The following is a 24,763-nucleotide window of genomic DNA, read 5'->3' as shown; positions in this document are numbered from 1 at the left end:
ACTGTATAATATTTTAAATTTATTGAAGGTTAGAAACTTGAAATTTTAATATATCAAGATTTTGAAAGTTTACAATTGTTCACTGGTGTTGATATTTCAAGTCGGTTTAAACTTCTTAAAATGATTATGAGCTGGGTGAATAATGTTGGAAATTTATAGGCAAATTGGATTTTAATAATTATATATATATTTTTAATTATCCGATAATAATCAAATCTCATAAAATAACTACCACAAGTTCTATCTTTCATGCTAATTCTTTTTGTTAGAACTTTGTTAAAAAAAACTTTAACACCGTAAAGGTTTTTCTTTTTTTTTTTTTAATTTTAAATTGGTGTTTTAGGGCTTTTGACCGGAATGAGGGTACGAACCGATTGACATAAAATTTACTTGAATGGTGCTCTAGACGACGAAATAGTGCTTAAATTCGGGTGTTTAAAACTTTCAATTAACAAAAATCAAACCGTCTAGAGCATCATTTCAGTCAAAAGCTATAAAACAACATTTTGAAATTCGGAAAAAACTTAATGGAGTTAAGTTTTTTTTAACAGAGGTTCAATAAAAACAATTAGTGTAAAAGGTGAGGACAAGTGGTAGCTATTTTCTGAGATTAGATTACGATCGACCAACTGCAAAAATGTGAGATTATTAAATCCAATTTGCCTAATTTAAAATATGATAAATGAAGTTATTTAGTTGATTATTTGTGCGACCTTTCATATGGTGACTTGAAGATAAACTCTTTAGTAGAGTTTTTTATGTCACTTTATTAGAGTTTTAATTCTCTAATTAAGCGAGTGTCTTCATCCACCCATTATATTTGTATATAAATAGTAAGCTTTTGTTAAAAAGATGATATATATAAGAATTCTTTGAAAACTTGACGACTCACATGTTGAGGAACTAAATAAAAAGCGCTCTCTACTAGTCTACTCCGCTCCACTCCACCTTCAAATTCTTATTTTTGCCATAAGTTCAAACACTACAAGTTTATCCAGTGTAACCTCGGGTGCGTGTTTTTTTCCGATAGCACATGCTGCTTTAGCTATTGTATTCTGGGAGACAGACGCGTTGTCGAAGTATATGCGCAAAATCTGTTTTAAAGGACCCGATTGAACACTAATCCTCAGCCACAACCGTCAACATTAGTTTATTCGTTCTTCTAGCAAAGGATCATATAAGAAGGCACGACTCAATCACTCATCGAAGGCCACACGATTTCAACATTTGCCCAAGACCACGGTTTGAATCAATTTGTATACATATGTTGTATTTCATGTAATTTTCGTTTGGGTATGTATACGATACATGTACTACAACCTCCCAAATGTTAATATATTTTTAATAAAAGTGTAACCCATGTCTTACATATAGAAATCCTAATGGGTATCCTAGGGAAGATCCACGAGCACAACCGTTTGTGTGATACCATATATGAATATTGTTTTAAACTAAAATACTATATTAAACGTTGAGAAATTTTATTAAGGGCGGTTTGATAAAACTCATGGGTGGCTTGGAGGAGATTTAGAATGACAATAATAAGTTTATTATTAAAAGTTCAAATAATGTAGTCTTATCTATTTTTTATTTGGTTTGAGTTCAAATTCAGTATTAGTTTGGGTAGGTTTAGAACCAAAGGTGTTATATAAACCTTTGGTGTCAATGTATTATTAAAAAGGCGAATTGGAAATAAATAATCTTAACTTTTGTATATTGGCCGATAATAATCTCAACTTTAAAAATCACTACCAACGGTCCCAACTTTCAACTATTTTTGTCTCAATGGTCCTCCGTTAAAAAACACTTAACGCCGTTACGTTTTTTCCCGAGTTTCAAACCGATGTTTTAGGGCTTTTGATCGTAATAACGATACGATTCGACTGATGTAAAACTTATCTCGAAACGATGATTCAGATGACTTGATTTTTGTTAATTGGAAATTCAAACACCCAAATTGAAACATTGTTTCGTCGCTTGGATCACCGTTTCGAGATAAGTTTTACATCGGTCGACTCGTATCGTTCTTTCGATCAAAAGCCCTAAAACATCGTTTTGCAACTCGGGAAAAAACGTAACAGCATTAAGTGTTTTTTAACGGAGGACCATTGAGACAAAAATAGTTGAAAGTTGGGACTGCTGGTAGTGATTTTTAAAGTTGGGATTATTATCGGCCAATACACAAAAGTTGGGATTATTTATTTCCAATTTTCCTTAAAAATAAACCGAGTCGCTTCGTTCGTTGAAGCAAACATTGCTCACTTTAACTGCTTGTAGCCGAAGCAATCTGCTCGCTTCTTTGCAGTTCACACAGAAGGAGCAATAGAATGGATTTGGGTGTTCTTTTTTGTGTTGTGATCTCACTTGTGAAACATTTTCTAGTTTAACATACAAGACCAACAATAAAATAACTCATTTCAAGCCCTGCCATTGTCATTACTAATATTTATATAAAATGTGACTGATACACCATAAAAATGACTTTCTACACCACTTGATACCATATGAATGATATACTATACAACACATGGTACAATATCAATAATATCCTAATATGTGTGTTAAAAAGAACAAAAGAATGAAAGAATGCCCTTTCCCCTCCTAATTTACAACTTATTAAAAATGCAAACGAATATCAAAGATAACGGATAGAGCAAGTATGCTATGAACGAAGTCCAAATGGGTAACTTCGATCTAAAGCTAGTTGTCACACCCACGATGATACAAACGATCAACACGGCAAGCACTTCACCCGAGAAATCCCATGTCAAACCTCTAAAATATATAACCGCTAACAGAACAGAAAATCCAAGAACGTTGTTCATGAACACACCGTTGTATAACTGCATATACATTATAAACAAAGAACTCGTTACGTTGGGTTGACTCGCATATGCATTTCTTTACTTATTTTTTGAAAGTTATGTATTAACTATGGTTGCAAAAATGATATTACAAAGATACGAGGCATACCTCGGAGAAAGTCAAGGAAGTGGTTCGTTCTTTTCTTTGATTTGCGGTTTGGATGGCTGAGATCGCGGCTCTAGCATTAGTAGCCAAGGGAACTAGAATAAAAGATATGAAAAATGAGGGTATGCTTGCAGTGCTAGACACATTCTGAACACTGTGTATCAGAGGTTCAGCCAGAAGTGCTAACATGGCTATCCCAAGCACCAGCAACATTATGGCCTGTGTCCAGGCCCAACTAGATCTATCTACTCCATCTTCTGTCCATCTTTCCCATGGTTTCTGCATATGTTTTGAACTTTTTTGTCAAACTAGTTAATAACTTGATATAGAGCTGATTCAAGAGTAGCAGACTCATATTTGACATGCGAAAAGGGCCCAGCTGGAAAAACATAACTTGGGCTACGTCTGGAGTTATGGGCCCCATAAGTAATGGGCCGGATCATGTTGTCAGACCCGAATACCATCATCTGGAGCCTGATTACAGACTCACCGTTTCTTCCACAATTTTACAAAAATTTTAATTTGTTTCCTTTATATGAAAAATCGCGTATATATATCTATATGAGTAATTATACATTTATTTATCCTATAAAAGATGGCTTGCCTGATGAAATAGTCTAGGCATTGAAATTTAATCAATTTTTTCTTCAGATTGTTATATTTTATTCTTGCTTTCGCTCCGCATCACAACGAACCTAACGTTTTACGTAGGGCTTTCTTTAAAATAAGTTTTGGTTGTTAAACACTATCTATGCTAAGAAAGTTAAGCTTACCAGGGATGAATCAGATTCAGAACCAGGTGAGCTGGGACCGATTTCTCCATTAGATGTGTAGAGCCAATTTTTAAATCCATCTATGAATTCCTGTTCATCAACTCTCTGATCTCCACTTTTGTCAAGATCTTGCATTATTTGATCTGTTGCTTCATCTACATCCCATTGTATCTTCTGAGAACCAACTTCCATGATCAATCTCTTCAACTCAGATTGCGACAAACAATTATCTTTATCAAGATCAATCCTTTTAAACAACCTGAAATTTCCACAAATTCACCATCACAACCAAGATCCACCGATCCAAAACTAAAAAAAGAAAAGAAAAAAATTTATTAATTCTCACCCTTTTATAACGGATACATTTGGTGTTCCGTTTTCGCTGTAGAAGTTTCCTAACGGAAGGCTTTGAACGTGTCGAATAATTTCAGATACAAGAATCTTCATCATTTCTTGTTCTTTCTTTTTGGTTTGAACCCATGGTTGGACAATCTGTAAATAGATATATTTGGATAATTGGATAATTAATTTACACAGTTTATTCCAAATAATATTTGTTTGAAATGGCAAGTTGATAGTCTAAGTGTTTAAACTAATACTTGATATAAGTCCTTCCATGAGCTAATTGACCGATATGGTCGATTATCCACCGCACCCTTTGTCTCATCGAGCCATTTTGTGAATCTTTCGACAAATTCTTCCATGGAGACTTTACAATCAGAATCTTTATCAAATTCTTTCAATATTTCTTCCATTGTTTTCTCCTTGTTCCAAGTTAATTGCCTGAACTTAATATCTTGGAGAAGCTCTTTGAGTTCAGAAAACGATATGTAACTGTCGCCATCTTGATCAATCTTTGTAAAGAAGCTGCATGATAAAACTCATGTTTATCAAACCAAAATATAAAAAAAAGACTAAATTATAGTTTTGTCTTTAAACTACTGAAATTACCGAAATAATTCTTTATGTAGATATGTTGTCACACTTTTTGTCGTTTCCTTGAACAGCGATTGATTTTGGTGTTAACTTCAGTGAGGACAATTTGGTCATTTTACCATTTTAATGAAAAAAAAAAAGTTAAACGAAACTGGAAAAACTTAAAAAGACAAGGGATAGAGAATGCTTGCTATTAAAAAGTTAAGTTCCATTTAACTTTATTATTTTCATTAAAAGGATAAAAATGACCAAATTGCCCTCAACTGAACTTAATACCAACATCTAACGCCCATCAAAGGAAATGATTGAAAGACAACATATTAACATAAAGGATGATTTCCGTGATTTCCGTAGTTCAAGGACGATTCGTGCAAATCGATATAAACCTAAATGACGAAAACCGCAATTTACTCTATAAAAAAATTGAAGGGTGAAAACAAAAAAGAGAAAGAAAAAGAAATAAACCCTTTTATCGCGGATATGTTTGCTGAACCGTCTTCAGTGAGTAATTTTTCTGCAGTGTGTTCTTGCAGATGTTTTAGTATGTCTACAACCAAATGCTCGTGTTTAACGTATGACAATCTTCTTTTTTGGATCGAAGGCTCGAGCACCTACATTAGAATATTCATGAATCTTGTTAAGAATCATGAAAGAAATTTATATATCTATCATGTTATTATTACCTGATAAGTGAAGTATGTGAGTAAGAGCATGACTGAAACAGGAAGAGCAATTATGAAGATGTATCCTTGATGAGATGAATCTACACCAAATAGTTCGGGAACTAGGAGAAGTGTGAATGGGAAAACCGAAAGAATCATAATTTTGGCTGCCCAACTTGTTTCTTGATCTGTAGTTACACCAGAACCTGTGAACAAACAAATAAACAAACACAAAGTGATATACTAAAAAGAACAAATTTTGATTTTAGTGAAGCTACGGGCCTGTGGTTAGGCAACGGAAAAGTCTCGATGAGCCACATTTGTGGCAACACTCGGGCATGAATCCATCATTCGGGCCTACAAATTAAACTCTCCCAAAATTTAAGATCTTTCTAAGTTCATTTTATTTTGTAATTTAATGTGAATAGTTAGAGGTTTTCTACAATCACACTTCTCTTAGTTAAGGAATTTTATTATTTATGGTATAACTTTTTTTAAGGACTTTTGTTAAAATTTCATTGTATGGCTCTAAATACTAAAGATATGTTAATTTTCTATTAGATACCGCTTTAATCAATCGATTGTTGGAATCCAAAGACAGACAAAATCTTAAAGAAAGTAAACTGATTTAGGAAGTTAAGAAGATTGGAGCTAACCGGTTAAAAGTGACAAAATCTTTTCATATGGATTTCGTACAGGATTCATTGAAGAACTAGAACTTGATTCAGCATCAAACTTTTGACTGCCAATGATGACACAAGTTCCCCATATTAAAGTGAGGAGGAGTATCGTTGAACCCGCTAGCAACCCAACTCCCGTTAGAACATACTCTTGAGCTACATCTTTACTGTTTGAAAGTCCAGATACTATAAATAAACAACAAAACATCATATTATTTGCCTATAAAGATTGGTTCTTTAACTAATATAAGAAGAAACAAAGATATATGAGACATACCGAGAAGTATGAATGATTCGGGAAGGAAACCAAGGACATGAAAAGCACTTGCACCAAATATCCCAGGACCAAGAATCTTGAATATTCGTTTACCGCCAGAAGCAACATATGATTCACCGTGATACAACAAGTATTCATAAATAAGAATAAGGAAAAGATGGCCTGAAAGAGTTTCTGAACATGGCAGAAAACCATACATTTGCTCACAATGCTGTTTAGGATAATCAATTTCATTGAGACGCAAGAATGATGGTCGGTTTTCTGGAATTGGCTCATTGGTGCCATCTGAAATTAACTTGGAATTACTGTTATGTAATAACCTGGCTGTAACCTTTGCGGATAACACAAGAAGAAGAAATGAAAAATATGTGATTTTTGCAAAATTTACCATCTTAAAGAGTTAAATGATGTTGGTATCTTTAACATTGTGCCATTAAACATTGGATTATATAGAGACAGTAATTGGTGGATTAAACTTCAAAGAAAATCTTAATAGATTTGAGGGAAACTTGTACTACAGGTTATTTCAAGGTCAACACGGTGTAATTTACCAGATTTTGTTGTGTTGAAGCTTTAAATAACAACTTCAAGGTTCATTTCTGTTTGATTCAGTTATAAGATAACTATTGAGTATTCCATGATTTCTGAATCAGCAACTGATCATCATAGCCATGCAAGATTAATTAATCTTTTAATTTAATTCCACTTGTTAGATAGATAAGGTTCTATGATCTATTTCTTTAATTCACAAGAAAATTAAGTTTAAGAAATTAGGAAGGTGATTGAGATATAAATAGTTTAGTTGATCATTGGTTCGGGTCTTACATGTGAACCGCGCTCATTTAAAACCACCCAATAAAGTTTTCAGCATTTTCAAGATTCGTTTTTCTTATCTGTTACCACTATAGTTTTCTACCCTCCCCAAAACCTACTAATAGCTTGCTATGCATGGGATAATATTGCACATGATTGTTTGTTAGGTAACGTTATTAAGTTATTTTAAAATTTTGAAGTTGACACGTATTCTATTTACTTAAGATAGAACCCTTCTTCACAAAGGAATATTTTGTAACTTTGTGACTTATTGGTTATATCATAGTTGCTTTCTAGTTCAAATTATACTTTTGTGACTTGTGTTTAACATCAGAAGCAATATGAGAAAGATATTAAGGAACAACATATTACCTGGCAAAGATGGAAACAATTCTCCCCAACCTTTATGGCAACCAGTACACAACACATAAGCTGGGAATAAAACTAATTAATTTACATTTTACAATAAAATAAAACATGTTGCTAGAATTATCATCATCATTATAAGATGTTATTTTATTCTTGTAACCTAAAGTCAAATGGTATGATTGTCATTTGTGAAGATGAAGAGGTTAGAGATTAGTACTTCTTTCAAGATATAATTTCTTGCAAGCTACCTACACACGTCATCATTCTTGAGTTGCTGACAAGTTGTTATAAACTGCAGTGGCTTGTTTTGCAAGTAAATCCACTGGTTGTATATGCTTATACGGTATTATCAGCAATAAAATAATTTCTTCACTGAAACGCCTCATGGATCAATGACACTTGCTCATCTACACGAATCAAGAAAATAATCAGTACGTAGCAGTTCTATAACAACAGATGAATAGGCACCCTAATTTTTCATATTGTCTCTTCATGGATGCTTACAAAATCCACGCTTTTTAGTATTAAGTGTTTTTATCATGGGTGTTCAGGGTCCGGTTTCGCTGATTTTAGGTCAAATCGTGAGCGAAACAACTAGTAACGGTCTTTTGTCATTGAAAATAAAACCGAACCAATACCGACTAACAACATTGGTGCCGGTGCATGTATCCATTTTTATGGTCACTAGTTTTTATACGAGTTGGTTTCAATATCTTTGCACTATTAGTACCAATCTGGTATGGTATCAGTTTTGGTATTTATTCGGTACCAAACATTCTAATATAAATTTTATTTTAAGCCGAGACGTATTAATAATAAAATATATGTTTTTGATATCATATTTGTTTACCAAGTACAGGTGTTGTACGGAACCAATAGTGACCGGACAACATCGGTGTTGGGACATATATTCATTTTAGTGGATTTCAGATTCGATATGAGTCGGTTTGATATTTTTACACCAACCAGTACTTTATCGGTTTCAGTTTTTCCGATACTGCTGGCAATACGGTGCTAATCTCACCCCTATCATATTCAAGAAATCCAAAAATACCGAAATCCGAACTAAAACCGAAAAACATATCCGAATTCCTATTCAGATATTCAGATCGGATTCGGATGCGAAAAATTTAAAACTTAGGATTATTCGGATATTTGTTTAACCCGAATAGGCATCTAACATGCATATTTAGTTTTTTTTAGAACATTGATTTTGTGTTGTCATTTTTTTTTGGGTCTGGACATTTATTGTGATTCTAAACCAATAGCATGTTATGAACCAAAAATTAGGAAAAACTAAACATGAACTAAAGTTAGGGAAAGTTGTTACTCGGTTCATCGGATTATTCGGTTGAAATCGGAATATTCAGATTTATTTGAATCCGATTTGAATTCAATTCGGATAGATTAAGATCGGATAGGAACATCTCTAATTAGGATGTGATCGAATTTCGGATATGGTCCTAAAATTTTCAAATCCGAATGCCCGATTTAAATAAACCGAATAGCCTGTTATCCGATTTTATGAACACCTCTATTAACTACCAAACAACGTTTAAGAGTAGATATTAATCAATTTTTTTCTAGTATTTTTGTTATAAATTACTAAAATATGCCATTCATCATCAAATTTAGTTTCAATTTATATTTTATCTGTATTAACATTATTTTAGTATTTAAAATAGACAGAAGTACAAAAATTATTCTTTATATTTACACACACTTTCACTCATTGTCCTTTATCTTCAAAATTGATTGGTTTTATTTTTTACGTTTACAAATTCAATAGTGTTTGTCCGTTGACCCTAACCCAGTTAGTTTTTTTCATCAAGTCAGGTAATGTGTCTTGTACACGAGGACATATTCACAATAAGTTAAAAATATTTTAATTATTAAAATTAAAAGATTATGTGTATATATTAAATCTCTCTCTCTCTCTCTCTCTCTCTCTCTCTCTCTCATCTGCAGCAGCATACCCACCATCACCACACCTTGAAGTTCAGTGGCTTCAAAATCAATACCTTTGACTCCATCACTCAAGAACAAATCGGACCCTTTATTTTCCATCGGCTTCGGCTTTGGCTTCTATTAAACAATTCAAGATTCATCGGATTCAAACAAAATAAGATCAGATCAGATCTAGATTCACTTTATGGTGAATGTGTTCGATTAAAGTAACCAGTTTCCTGGATTTGAAGCCCAAAGCTTGAGTGTAACAGTTTCTCGAGAATGATTCTTTGGGCCGGCGTTATCTTCCTCGCGAGAACCACCGTTTGGGCCCGCCACCATCCAAGCACTACCGCCTGCTGCCACCGTCATCAGGCGGCCTCCGGTGAGAAATCCTAGCACAGATGATAAGGGAGAAAAGGAAATCTAGGGTTTGGTTTATAACTTCAAGCTATGGGAGCAAAATTGATGAAGACCGTGGTCTGGTGGTATGATTAAAGAAAGAGATAAAGAGAGTGTTTTGACTGAGAGATCAGAAAATATATACGTTTTTTTTAATATATATAATCTTTTAATTTTAGTAATTAAATTGTTTGTTAAATAAATGGACAAAAAGATGTGTGACTTTCTAATTGGGTTAGGGCTAAAAAACAAACGATGCTGGATTTGTAACGTAAAGAATAAAATCGATTAATTTTGAAGTTAAAAGACAATGAGTGAAATTAAGCGTAAACATAAAAGACGGTTCCTGTATTTCTGTTTATAAAATACCTGTAATTCGGTCTATAAAATCCCAAAATTCGGATTTCAATAGTTGATATATTTGTACGTACCAAATATTATTTTCCATGTTGGCTTAGGTTTGATAATTTATAAGTCAAAAACTTATATTTCAAACATCAGAAAGCGAAAAATACATGCATGCATATATATAAATTCATAACCAACGTTCAACTTTGCTAACATGGAAACTACAACCGTTCAAGATTACGGGTATTAGGAAATTGAAACGGCGGTGACTTTCCTCTAAGCAACAATAATCGCTCCATGCTCTCTATTTTTTCGGCCATCTCTTTTTGAGCTTTCTCATAGTGAGAAACATGCTCTGCTACCTGCGCTGCTACTTTAGCCTCTATATGCATCTCGAGTCGAGATTGAACCATCTTATTTATTTCGTTTAGAGATGCTTTATTTTTCGAATATGAGCTAGCACAAAAATTATAACAAGCAGGTTGTCCTACACCAAAGGTCCCTACACACCCGTGTCCATTATCAGTGATAACTTGTTCGGCCACATCACTAATTTTCTCTGATTGTGGTACATGCATCACGTGGCTTGAAAGTGGATCCCCATGCGAGGAGGAGAAAAATGAAGAAACCGGGTAATGAGAAGGCCTATGCAAGTGTGGGCTATAATCCACTGTATCATGTGATTTGAAAGCGGTACCGCATGACGCTTTTCGCTCCAAGAAGATGATGATGATCTTTTATTTGAGTTGTTGTTCAAAGCTTGATGAGCAGCATTACCAAATGTCTCTTCTAACCTTCGGGAAATTTCTAAATACATCTTCGTGGTTGCATCCGACACATCCTGAATATTGAAATTCAAATATTCAAGATTTCATGCTTAATTATTGGATAATTATGCAGATTAATTTGAATACTTTCACACTAACCCGTGGTGAGACCCTCTCACTTTCACCGCTCTTTGAAGCTTTTCTACACGAGATCTCCTCGATGAACTTCATTATTTCAACGGTGGACCTCAGAAACCTTTTGGACTTTGGATGCCCGTAAGTCTACGTAGGGTTTTAGTGTTTGGTTACCATCTTATCTCATAATGGAAAAGTATAAACAGAAAGTTACACTTCAAAGACGAGTAGTGTAGTTTACCTTGTCAACTCTGTTTCTCCAATTTTTCTGTGGATATGTTCGCTTTTTAACTGTCCACCCTTTCAAATTTTTTAGTAGTTCTCCGGAATCTAGAGTGATTCCATCTTTTTCTCTTTGTGAAATTATCTGTCAAACAAATATAGTTTTAGAAATGGTAGCATTAACGTACATAAGCTGCATACTAGTTTTGAGAAAATATAAATCGCAAATTTGATGTCTGGATAGCTACGTTGAAGAAGACGGTTTCTCGGATAATCCATCTTTATATGCAAACAAAATACATTAAATTTACCTCATCGATGTTGTTAGAATATTTGTATATTTCCGAAAGGCTGAACTCCTTTTCTGTTTCTACCTCTAATTCAGACTTGGATCGTTTTCTTTTTCCGGTTGATCCATCTCCCTGCATGTGGTTTTGGGTTAAGAAATATCATTGCAGATCTATAACATATCGATTACATTTTCACTCAACAGCCAACGCTACATAAACATGTAAATGCCCAAATTCTCAAATTCCATGGAACAACCGGATAATATGCATGTAGTATGTGCGCTAAATATTTAAGGTCATTAAACACAGTTATGTCTTGGTCATTGTTAGCTTGAGTAATATCCTCAAAGATATAATACACCTGGAACACTATTTACTCTATCCAATCATGTTGTCATGTAATTAAATCCAAGATCTGTAGTTGAAATCTGTCAACTAGAACTATTATTACTTGAATATGCTTTCTATCTTGAGGAGATCGAGCGACTAGTAACACATTGGTTATTAATTACAATGATGCAGTAACTCGTAGTATGTAAGGATATATTACCTCAGCTTCACCAAACACGTCTTCTGGTCTCCTCCATGATATTGGCTCTGCCGCAGTAACATTGTTTGTGCATTCCCTCAAGTTTTTCATTTCCTGTACTTGCAACAACATCAGAGTTAATTAATTGCTGAGGAACATTCATATTTTAGAATCGGGATAAAATAGATCATAACCGTAATATAGTAAGAACAAGCATTTGGCGCTGACCCAATTAAATTTATAATCGAAAAGAATATAGAATAAGATCAGCATAGATTGGAAGATCAACTTAGAGAGTTCCCAATACATGGAACCCTTAAACGGATACCAACTACTATGCTTGCTGTTATTTTGTTATAATAAAATAAACATAAAAGATATGCATACATACATACATACATATATATATATATATATAATATGGTTTTTCAAACATAAAAATATCATTAAAATGGAAGCCTTAACAAATGGACCACCATTTTCTTTAGTTTCTTTTGACAGAAAGATGATGTATATACAAAAGTCACCACGAAGAATTTTGAGAGGAAAGTATAATTACAGAAAAAACTAATGACACTTCTTATATCACCACGTCGTAAAAGCATATTATCTTCCTTAAAATTTCTTGGTGCATATTTCTTAAATTGATTTTTAGCCTTTTATCAAAAGTTTTCACTTTCTCAAAGACATGGATATGAAACATAATCAACAAAAAATAATTACTCTTTATACCTGATCATAATGTAAAACAATCTCCATGCCTGTAGGAACGGATGATTTGTTCTCAAGGTTGTTGGTCATTTTTCTGAATGCTAGTGATTTAACAATAACAAGAAGAAGATAAGGGCAGACCACTATAGAGAGGGAAATTAAGTGTGACATTTTGGTTGATGATGCTTTCAATTTATACTCATTAGCTATGAACACATTTATTAGTACTAATACAACATAACATGTAAAATTCAATGTGTTTGTAACATTATATTATTTCTTAATGGTGTTACCTTTTTCGTTACAAAACTTTAGGAACAAAAATAAATGCAGTGTGTATGGTAGAAATAAGATTTAACTTTTCCCTCCAACAATGTAATCAATATATTTGAATTTTATAGATGATAGAATTAGAAAGAACTTAATTCAAAGTACAGCAATATAGATGGAAAATAACTTATATTCTCATCAGCAAAATATCATGTTTGATCAAAGAAGAAGGACCAGGAACCACCAAAACCAGATGGCAGTTACCCGTGAATGGAAATCTGGGACAAATGTATCGGGGGCATATATGCCTTTTTACAATTTATTTATTTTTTTACTCTCGTTTGTTTTTTTTTATGTTAGAACAACACAAAGCAATAAAATTAATTTCCATTTTCGTCATGATCAATAGTTATATTTCTTTTAACTCTTTTAGGTAGCGCTTGGTATGCAGGAATGGCAAGGGGAATAGAATGATTTATTACGTGAGAATGAAAAAAATGGTGTTTAGTTGCTCAAGGGAATGGAATCATCCATTACACATGGAATCTCATTCCATCAAAATCATTCCTTCCCACCCCCCCTTTTTTTTTCATTCCATTCCTCATTCACGCTACTTTCTCAACAACAACCACCAAAACTACCATCGGCACCACCACTACCTCCGCCGCTGCCACCGCCACCACCACCTTACCACCAACGTTACCACCGTCACCACCGCTGCCAACACCGTCGTCGTAACCATCGCAACCATTGTCACCGCCGCTGCCATCACCGCCACCACCAATGTCGTTGCCTGGCCACCACCACCACCATACCATACTACCATTGCCATCACTATCAATTCTACCATCGCCACCCCTACTGCCTGACCACCACCACCATTTTCGTTGCCGGAGTTACCTCCATCGTCATTGTAGGTATTTTTTTTTAGATAGAAGTGTTTTTATTATTTCTATTTCATTCCTACAATTTGTTTTGGATACCAAACAAAATAAAGTAACAATTCATTTATTCCCATATGTTAACCATTCATGACAAAGAAATGTAATGATCCATTTCATTCCATAGTCCATTCCATTCCTTCTCCCATTTCATTCCTTCTTCATTCCATTACCTCCAACCAAACATATCCTTAGTTATATTTCTTTTAACTCATCTGACCCTATCGAGAGTGATCAAGAAATCCTAAATTCCTGATGTCAAAATGAGGGGGTGATATTTTTTGTTTTCTTTTTAATATTCAAGCAAGGGCCATAGTTTAACATATTATATTCATTTAGTAATTTTTTTACTTAATAATATCTTGATTAGTGTAGTTAAAATTAACAGAAAAATCTATCAGAGCTAGTCTCAGAGACGAAAAAGATTGATAAAGGGAACCATAGACCATAATATGATCAGGCCAATGGTAGTGTTTAAGAAATATATAATTTTTTATAATTATAGATAATAATTAGTTGATATAAAAAAGTTACGTTTTATCAATAGCTTGATTTTGAATACGATGGGGGTGGGGGGGGGGGGGGGGGGGGCAGTTGATCAAGCATATGACCTTTATAAACAGATAAGCAATGATTTGGTAATTAACCAGTTTTATTTGTTGACTGTACCTTCACATACATATATATACAATACACTAAATAAACTATTTGTTGATGCATGTAGTTTACACTGCCACCGGATCCTACTGGTCCGTGCATGGGGATCAATCTGCTGCCTCAACCATAGCAGATGCTGTTGCTTAGGCCGTGGATGCTCCTATCTCAAGTGCGCCTGTGTCTATCCATGTTAAACCGCGCCAGCCCAATAAAGAAGAATTACTAATACAATCTGCATTGGGTAAAATTGAAAATCAATTTGGTGGTCAGGAAAGTTGCGAATGATTTGGCGCTTTTACTTTAAAAAGAGGGATTAGATTACATTTGATTTTCCCAAAGGGATGTATCCTCTGGATGAAATCTATTGACCTGTCTAGTTTACTAGAGTTATGTCTCAACCAATTGCCTGAGATCGCAATTTTGACTTGGTTTAGCATGTAAGTTTGATTTTTTTTTTCATTTTATTCAATTGTTTTCTTGATAAGTATAACTTTTTTATATTTTGTGATCATAGGCATCTATATATAAAAGTGAGGGATCAAGGATCAAAATAGTTTGTTGACTTATTCGTTTTTTTCAAAAAGCTATTTTGAAAAGCGCAATTTGTTGCTTTTAGAAAATAAGTTTTTAACCCTTTAAAAAGGTTAAAATAAAAAGATTTGTGATTGCCTAACACTTTTTAACTTATTGTTTTTCGAAAAAACCAATAAGCTAATAAGTTGTTTTCAAACTTACCCTTAGTTTTGATAATTTAAAAGTCAAAAAACATATATTTCAAACATCAAAATCTAAACATAAATTTGTATGTACATAAACTTATAGCCATCATTCAAGTTCACTAACAAGGAAACTACAACCATTTAGGATTTGCGCGCAGCGCGTATTAGGAAATTGAACGGTGGTAACGTTCCTCCGAGCACTAATAAATGTTCCTCAATTTTCAGCCGTCACTTTTTGATCTTTCTCATAATGGGAAACCTACTCTACCGCGGTTGTGCCTGGACTGGAGATTTCACCGTCTTTTTTATTTCGTTTAAAGAAGCTATATTCTTATACTCGAAATCGCCTCCACAAACTTCCGCACTTCAACTGTGGACCTCAACTTCTTGGACTTCGGATGTTTGAAAGTCTACATAGTGTTTTTGTATTTGGTTACCATCTTATCTCATAATGGAAAAATATGAAAAGAAAAGAAAAGGTACGGTTCAAAAGATGAGTAATGCAGTTTACCTTGTCAACTCTATCTTTTCCATTCTCCAGTTGACGTTTTCGGCTTTCTACTATCCACCCTTTTAAATTTTTCAGTAATTCTTCAGGATCTAGAGTAACCCCATCTTCCTCTCTGCCAGAAATTATCTGTTGAACAAATAGATTTTTAGAAATGGTAACATGAACGTACATTAGCTGCATGCAAACGAAAATAATATAAATTGCAAATTTTGTGTCTCTATAGCTAGGTTGAAGAAGAGGGTTTCTCAGATAATCCATCTTTATCTAGCAAACAAATAAATCAAATTTACCTCATTGATGTTGTTGGAGTATCTGTATAGTTCCAGAAGGGTGAACTCCTTTTCTGCAGTTTCCACCTCCACTTCAGCCTCGGTGCATCTTTTTCTCTTTCCCTTTGATCCATCGCCCTGCCTGTGGTTTTTAGTTTGGAAATAGCAATGCATATATATATGTATGTATGTATATATATATATCAGATTGATTACATTTTTACTCAAGTCTAAAGGTTTCGTGCACTATATGTACTAACTAAGAATTGCTTTAACTAATTAAGGTCATCAGATAAAGTCATGTCACGTTCATTGTTAACTTAGTTATATCCTATAATAAACCTTGAACACTAAGTACTCCATCCATGATCTGTAGTTGAAATCTATCAACTTGAACTATTATTACTTTTGCGCGTTTTCTATATTGAGGAGAGTCACTATTAACATATTTGTTATTAACAATGATGCAGCAGCTCATAGTATTTAAGGATATATTAAGGATATATTACCTCAACTGCACCAAACTCGTCTTCTGGTCTCCACCATGATATTGGCTTTGCTTCAATAGCATTATTTGCCCGTCCTCTCCAATTTTTGGTTTCCTGTATTTGTAAAAACATATATGTTTAGAATATAGGGAAAAAATATAAACAGTAAGAAGCATAGCCATAATAGTAAGAACTAGAAGAAAGAAGCATGATAACTGAAGATATAGACAGTACTGTAGCAAGCATTTCGCATGTCCCAAATTTAGAATTGGGAAAGTATACAGAATTAAGATCAGCATAGACATAAAAATATCACAAAAATATAACCAACCATTTTTTAGTTTAGTTTGACACAAAGAAGACGTATATTAAAAAGTCACCACAAAGAATTTTGAGAGGAAAGTACTAATATAGACCATAAAAAAAATTTTAAGTGGAAAATATAAGTACAAAAAGAACATATGAAATCACTTCTTATATCACCACATCGTAATTCAAAGATCAGGAGATTTGATAAATCATTTTTATGTGCGTTCAAAATCGAAAGACTGGTATATTTAGACTTTTATGATCAGATGTTTTAATTTAAAGATTAGTTCAACAAGAAATAGTTACTCTTTATAGATATATATAAGCATGTATATATAAAACCATATAAAACCTGATCATCATATAAAACCATCTCCAAGCCGGTAGGAATGAATGATTCGTTCTCAAAGTTGTTGGTCATTTTTCTGCAATGCTAGTGATTAAACAATTAATAGCAACAAGAAGGAAATGTCAGACCACTACAGAACGAGAAGGAATTGAAACTGTGTGTGACATTTTGGTTGATGATGATTTTAATTTATACTCAGTAGTTATAAACATGTTTATTATAACAAATACAACAAAAGATGTAAAATTCAATGTATTTTGTAACATTATTATAATCTCCTAAATGTTGTAAGTGATTTACCATTTTTGTTTAAAGCTTCAAGAACAGAATTAAATCGGTATTTATGGTAGAGAGTAATTTAACTTTTTCCTCCAATAACTTATTAATTACTTTTATATTTATAGATAATAAAGTTAGAAAAATATTAATTCAATATATTTCTTTTTCTTATATATATATTTTTAGTTTTTACCCTCATTTGTTTTTAAATGTTTACAAAGCAATAGAATTAATTTCCATTAATTTCGTTCTTCTTAACTTTATTAGGTTGTTCAATATCAAATTAATTTTTTGTCTTGTCATGATTTGTGGTTTTATATTTTAATTTCACCTGTCCCTAATATGGTACGGTGCGGGTCCTCGTTTTCGTCTGAAAATGATAACCCTCCTCTCACTGTTTTGTGCCTTTGTCATCCAAGTTTTGCCACTGTCCCTAGCATTAACTCTATTCATTTTTTTTAATCACTAATTTCAATTTTCGATGAATTGAATTTTAATTTTCGGTCTCAAGCTTTGTTTATATATAAAGGAGGATCCTAGGAGTCAGTTGACCCGATCTGAGTTTTTTTAGCAATATGGCATTATAAAAATTTTCAATGGATGGTGGCGGAGGATAGCGCCGGTCAGCTTCTTAAGTTAGTTTTGTTGGGGTTTCGTACACGGGTTTTAAAATTGTTTTAAAATTATTATAAAAAATTGAAAACATGTGTACGAACCAATCCAAAACTAATTACTTCGGATTGCCTACCAGGAGTCCAAATGTGAAACCAAATAGAAAAAACACAACAATAAAGTGTTTAACAAAACCATACCTCTTCGTAGAAACACGGCTAACCAAATTGCAACACCTTGGTTCAATGAATTGGTCGGTAGATCCAACACACGAACACCAGAAATGGAACCCCTCAATTTAACCTCACAAAATACCCGTAATTATCGGTATCAATTGATTCAGAATGACGGCCAAAAACGGCGATGATGGGCAGTAACGGTGGCAACTGGCAGAACGAGTGTGGCGTCTTGGAGGTGGAGGTCGATCGACGGCGGCGGCACAAGGTGGTGGGGGCGGCAAAGGTTTGAGTGATAGGGGGAGGGGGAGGGGGGGGATAAGAGATAGAAATTTTTTATTAACCTTTAAACAAAAATCTAATCCCTATTTATAATTCCACAATTAGGGTTTCAATCAAAAAGCATCTTCCAAGATGCTGAGGAATATTCCTTTTTTAATTTAGTTCCATAATTACCCCTGTAATTATTTATTAATTTAACTATTTATCAACATGCATTTAAATAATAATATTAATGAACTCTTTAATTAATAACCTATTAGTTTGTTTAATTATAAACAAGTCTCTCAACTTAGACAAAATATTCAACTAATAATCCGTTCCCAAATTTCACCATTCTTCGTATCATCATATTTAACTACTTTATATTCTATTTTATTCGTCGTCTAAGGAGTAGCTCTTTAATCATACCTTATTAGTAGTGTTGATTATCAATATTTGGGCACAATATTCCAACAAGTTTAATATCAGTTCGAGTTAAGATAAAGAAGAAGACCACTTGAATTATGAAATAAATTACTAATTTTGTTATTCAGGTACATGGAAATTTTCACTGTTCGTCCTTAAACTAAGGAATAACATAAATCATCATTTTATTGTTGGTTGTAACAATTTATGACATTTCCTCTAACAGATGTTAGTGTTGTCAGCTAACTCCAATCGTGTGCGTTGATCATGAGGGTAATCTAGTTCTTTTTACAACTTTTACTAAAAAACCTTGTAAAGACAAATAAAATAAACCCCTAACTTTCCGTATTCTTAGATTCTCTATCTACCATGGCTTCTCATCTTCAACCTCTTTTCTTTCTCTTTCTATTAACCATCACCAAATATCTCAAATCCGCCGGTATGTAGGGATAGCAATGAAACCTTGAAACATGAGGGTATCAGACGTGTTTGGTATTACTTTTGAATTTTTAAGTGAGTTTGGGATTGCTTTTGAAATTTTTCGTGGGTTTGGGATGTGTATGGGATCTTTCGTATGTCCGATTAATCCATAAATCAACTCAGTTACTCGATTATATCCCAAAATAATCAGGCATAATTCTCTTTTAAATTAATATATTCAACATCACATTTTTAAAAATTTTATGCATCCAATGTAACCTTTCGGTTTTCAGTTCTGAAAATTGAAATTTAACTTTTCATTATTTATCCCTAATATCCTACTAGTGATCCTTTCTCCGGCCCATGTTCCTACAAATAATCGAACAATTTGTAGAGTGCAGCCGCTTGCAAGTCGCAACCCTAATCCATCGGATCATCTCACGAATCTTACTCCAATAATTTGTATTTTGTAATCGTATTTAAATCAGAGGTAACCTTTTGCTAGATTTTGTTTTTAATCTAATCATATTTATTAATCTCTATATACCAATCGTACTATTGAAGTCACCAACTTTCAACTTCCTTTTTATATATTATTATAGTACAAGATGAATATTACTTTTCTAATCAACGCTTATATTTAGTAATAAAAACACCCTAACGCTTATATTTAGTAATAAAAACACCCTGAAACACTTAAAAAGTGAATGCTTAATCATCTTAATTAAATTACTACCGAATGATTTATTTTTTGCTTCACCATCTTTAGTCTAGCTTGTAATTTATTTAATCCAAACTTATTTAATAACACAATTACAAAGTGAACAAAAAACAAGTTTATACTATTTACATTTAATATTTTTGGTTTTCTTGCTTCGAGCTATGAATAGTAATGTTATGACTCTTAGATATGTAAGGGCTATTTTTAAACAACTTAAGAGCTAGCGACAGAGCTTGTTGCTCGTTTATCTTCTATGGAAGGATATAACCTTCTCAATGAATTGTTTTTCAAGTAAATCTACTACTTGCATATGCTTATATATATAACCACAAAATTATAAAAACATTATTTGATTGTAGGATTCTGGTGGTCAAAATCACACTTTTTATCTTTTCAAAAACAGCTAGCTTTTGAACTCATGCAAAACAAGAGAAATATGCAATTCATTATTTGGTTATGTAATCAATGGTCTTTAGAAGGGGAAATATGTAAAATCTCTTTCAAAAAACATGATCCATTCAATGTTTGACTTTTCAGTATTCGGTTCTAAAAATTGAAATTGAAATTTTCATTATTTATCCTCGATTCCTAACTACTACTCTCGTGTCCCGCCCATGAATAGTTGAATAATTTGTAGAGAGCAACCACTTACAATTAAGTCGCAACCATAATACACCGGACCATCTGCCGTGGCAGCTAATCCACGAATCTTAGTTTGATAATCTATAATGTGTAATCCTATTTAAATCATACGCTTTACCGTGTTGTTAGATATGGTTTGTAATCTAATTGTATTTATTAATATGCATTCTGTAATCGTATTATTGAATTTTGATTACGCTATCGTACCGATCATGCAAAAACCTGATTTTACCTATAGACAGAGTAAGTCATGTATCGAATCCAGAGGAGCCTGTGGTTAATGTCATACGTTTTTTTTGTTTATTTAGTCTTGTTTATAAAACAATTATGAAGAAATAGTTATGAAGTTTTGTTGGGTGAGTGCTAATCACACTAGCAGGTTTTGATTGAAACAAGTAACACTTAAACGATTTTAGCTATTAACAAGAACAAAATCAAACCCAAGGTTCAAGCATGCAATCATTCAGTCCAATCATGTCATTAAGTGATAGATAATTATTAATTGAGAAATATGATTTACCAACAAATCCTAGTCGTCGGCATCAACAATCGCTAACACACGGCATTGGTAACCAAAGGTTCCTTACCAGCATGACTCAATTAAGGGCAATTGTATGCTTTATTAGACCAAGACAATCAACAAACCCTACGCAAACGAGTATTACTGTAGTTGTTAGAGAAACGTCTTGAAATATACCTAGACCAGATGATTGATCCAGCAATTCTTCCTTGATATTCAATAACATCTATTGACTTTACATTAAATTAGTAATCCCAACACCGATTTGAATATTAATTCAATCAAACTTATGATGTCACATTGTGCAAAGGCCAAACTTCTTTTCTTTCTCAAATCCATTTAGCTAAATTATATTATTATATTATCAATTTATATTGACAATAATAATAATTATAATAATAATCTATATCTATACCATATAACAAATAAAGGTTTATCAATGCCACATGGCATCACACAAGATAACTTCTTACAAAATTTTTCCGCCTCTCTCTCTTATTAAATACATTTTTCTTTCTTATTAGTAGTTTATATTTAACTTTTTTTCTTCTTTTTAATCTATTATTTTTTATTTTAATTAATAATTATCTTTTGATTTAGAAAATTTAATACCAACATAAATATATTATTCAGTTTTATATAAATATATTGTATTAGTTATTAACATTAACCTTTTATAAGTAACAATTCTTCACCTTGATTTAGATAAAATAATTAATTTCAAATAAATAAATTTTCACTTTATTTTTGTTTTGAAATAAAGATTAATTAAAACTAAGGTCAGTCACTATAAATGGTTGATTTGTTTTTGAAACAACCTGTTTTAACGCATGGTAAGTTATGTGTTTTCTAATCTAAAGTTGAAAAAAAAACTACTAATTTTGAGATTATGAATAAAATTACAAATATTGTATACAAGAAAAAATATATAGAGATTATGAATTTTCAACAACTTTTTGTTTCCATATTGTGTAATGTGTAATTTATTTTATCATATATTATATATTTATATCTTTAAATATATTTTTTGTATTCACACTGTGCTATTATTTAAGTAAATTTATTTATTATAACTCGTATTCTATATGGATCTTAATGTCATATATTATTACACATGAGTGACCCATACAAAAGTTTTCCACATCTCTCATATTAAATATATATTTTTCTTTTTCTTATTAATAGTTTCATATTTTATTTTTTTTTCTATTTGATCTATTATTTGATCTTTTTAATAATTATTTATTGGTTTAAAAAATTTAATACCAACATAAATATATTATTTAGTTTTATATAAATATATTTCATTAGTTATTAATATTAGTCTTTTATAAGTAACGAATTTTCATGTTTATTTAGATAAAATAATTAATTTCAAATTTCAAAGAAAGAAAATTTTCACTTAATGTTTGTTTTGAAATGGTGATTAATAAAAGCTAAAGTCAATCACTTTAGATGATTTGTTTGTTTTTGGGACAACCTGTTTTAAAACATGGTCAACTATGTTTTCCATTATCTAGAGTTGAAACCAAAAACAAAATGAAACTACTAATATTAATATGAAAGATAAAGTTACAAATTAAATTATAAATATTATATACAAATAAATATTTAGAGATTTATGAATTTTCAACTTTTTAATTTCATATTGTGTATTTTGTAATTTCTTTTACCATATATTATATTTTTTATATGTTGAACATATTTTTTATATTTCACATTGTGTTATTATTTAAAGAAATTTATTTATTTTAACTCGTGCTCTACACGGATACCTAACCTAGTAATAATAATAGGTAAAAGATCCAATATAACAATCTCTTATCATACATTACATGCGCAACTTCCTACACCATCGATTTCAAAAAACACGCGGTGGCAATATTGTAAATTATTTGAGTTTGTTTCCATTCAATTAACCATTATGAACTTCAACCATCATTAGTGACTCAATTGCAAACACTCCAATTGAATTGAAAAATTGAAAATTGATTTCAACTGATAAAAGTCTAAATACGTTCCAGATTTGTTCATATGATGAAAACGATGATCAAATCGATAGTCGATTGATAATTATTTGATGATTACGAGATTATATGAAGTGATTTCAGTATCGAATTTCATGTTACAGAAAACTAATTTCATATATGATCTTGTGAACGTTTAAAGGTTTGTACTGAGTGTTTAAAGTTTTTATTCTGAATTTCTTAGATTTTGGTAGAGAACTTCTTAGTTTTTGTTTAGAAATTTTTAGACTTTTGTTCTGAACATCTTGGATTTTTATACTGAATTTCTTAGCTTTTTGTTCTGAACTTTTTAAGTTTTGTTATGAACTTCTTAGATTTTTGTCATGAAATTCTTAGACTTTTGTTTTGAACTTTTAGATTTTTTGTACTGAACTTCTTAGTATTTTATTATGAACGTTTTAAGTTTTGATTGAACTTCTCAGATTTTTGTACTGAATTTCTTAGCTTTTTGTTATGAACTTTTTAAGTTTTGTTGTAAACTTCTTAGATTTTTGTTCTGAAATTCTTATACTTTTGTTTTGAACTTCTTAGATTTTTGTACTGAACTTCTTAGCTTTTTGTTATGAATGTTTTAATTCTAAACTGAACGTTTCAATTTTGTTCAGACGTTTAAACATAATATTTTGAACCCTAATCAGAGCTCAATTGAGTGTATTATTCTACAATTTCATAATCGATTGATGATTCTAAAGCCTCCCACACATCAATTTGATTGAATAAATCAGTAACTTTTGATCAATTTGAAGATTCTTAATGTTCAACGACATTCTATTTTGATTTTGGTTTTTAAATTTTGAGATTTCATACTTTAAGCTCTTATTAGGGTTTAGAAATTGAATGAAATAGAGTGAGGAGTTCAGAATTTGGAATAGAATCAATTTGTAACTGATGAATTTGATAACAAACTAGTTTTGGGTTATTTACGAAATTGCCATCACATGTTTTGTAATCTATTGCTCTGGAATGTCGCGTATGTAATGTACGATAAGTCATTATTGTACAATAACTCACCCCAATAATAATACTAATAATAATATAGCTAACAATCCATTTAAAGAATAACTCTTCAATCGCTCGCGCATCATCTTCCCGAGACTACAAAGCATGCTCATAAATATCTTTAATTTGTATCTTTAATGTTCAATGACCTAAAACACTATTGAAGTATCCGAGTTCAAATAATAAATAAAATCAAAACTATAAAATAATACAATTATATACATAACTTATATCAAACCATCACGTCCCTATATTTACCATTTGCGTGCCCTCAAGCAAACTCTAATGTATACATTGACCTCTATTATAGGTATACCAACTATCATCATTAATATT

The 24,763-nt window shown here is 32.0% G+C and overlaps 1 protein-coding gene across 1 annotated transcript; it reads right to left on the bottom strand.

The window, feature by feature from the left end:
• Positions 1–2,606: 2,606 nt before the first annotated feature.
• LOC143530998 (sodium/calcium exchanger NCL2-like) lies at positions 2,607–6,689 on the bottom strand. Its single transcript, XM_077026401.1, has 9 exons — positions 6,299–6,689; positions 5,998–6,207; positions 5,363–5,547; positions 5,145–5,290; positions 4,343–4,610; positions 4,090–4,235; positions 3,744–4,002; positions 2,974–3,249; positions 2,607–2,843 (listed from the first exon to the last, which is right to left on the bottom strand). The coding sequence occupies exons 1-9, from the start codon at positions 6,687–6,689 to the stop codon at positions 2,607–2,609; spliced, it is 2,118 nt and encodes a 705-aa protein (XP_076882516.1).
• Positions 6,690–24,763: the final 18,074 nt, after the last annotated feature.

The sequence above is a fragment of the Bidens hawaiensis genome, unplaced genomic scaffold, assembly GCF_021521415.1.
Source record: "Bidens hawaiensis isolate Kalapana, Puna unplaced genomic scaffold, B.hawaiensis_p1.1 tig00009070_1, whole genome shotgun sequence".
NCBI classification, from domain to species: Eukaryota; Viridiplantae; Streptophyta; class Magnoliopsida; order Asterales; family Asteraceae; genus Bidens; species Bidens hawaiensis.
The sequence above is the reverse complement of the archived record's forward strand: the minus strand, read 5'-3'. Positions and strand labels throughout refer to the sequence as shown.

What these genes read in the sequence shown, in the direction of transcription:
- LOC143530998 (XM_077026401.1), bottom strand. Translation starts at nt 6,689, where the DNA reads ATGGTAAATTTTGCAAAAATCACATATTTTTCATTTCTTCTTCTTGTG. An exon ending in AACATATCCGCGATAAAAGG is followed by an intron (nt 4,611 to 5,144) that starts GTTTATTTCTTT and finishes TTTATCATGCAG; the next exon opens with CTTCTTTACAAAGATTGATC. An exon ending in AATGTATCCGTTATAAAAGG is followed by an intron (nt 4,003 to 4,089) that starts GTGAGAATTAAT and finishes TGGAAATTTCAG; the next exon opens with GTTGTTTAAAAGGATTGATC.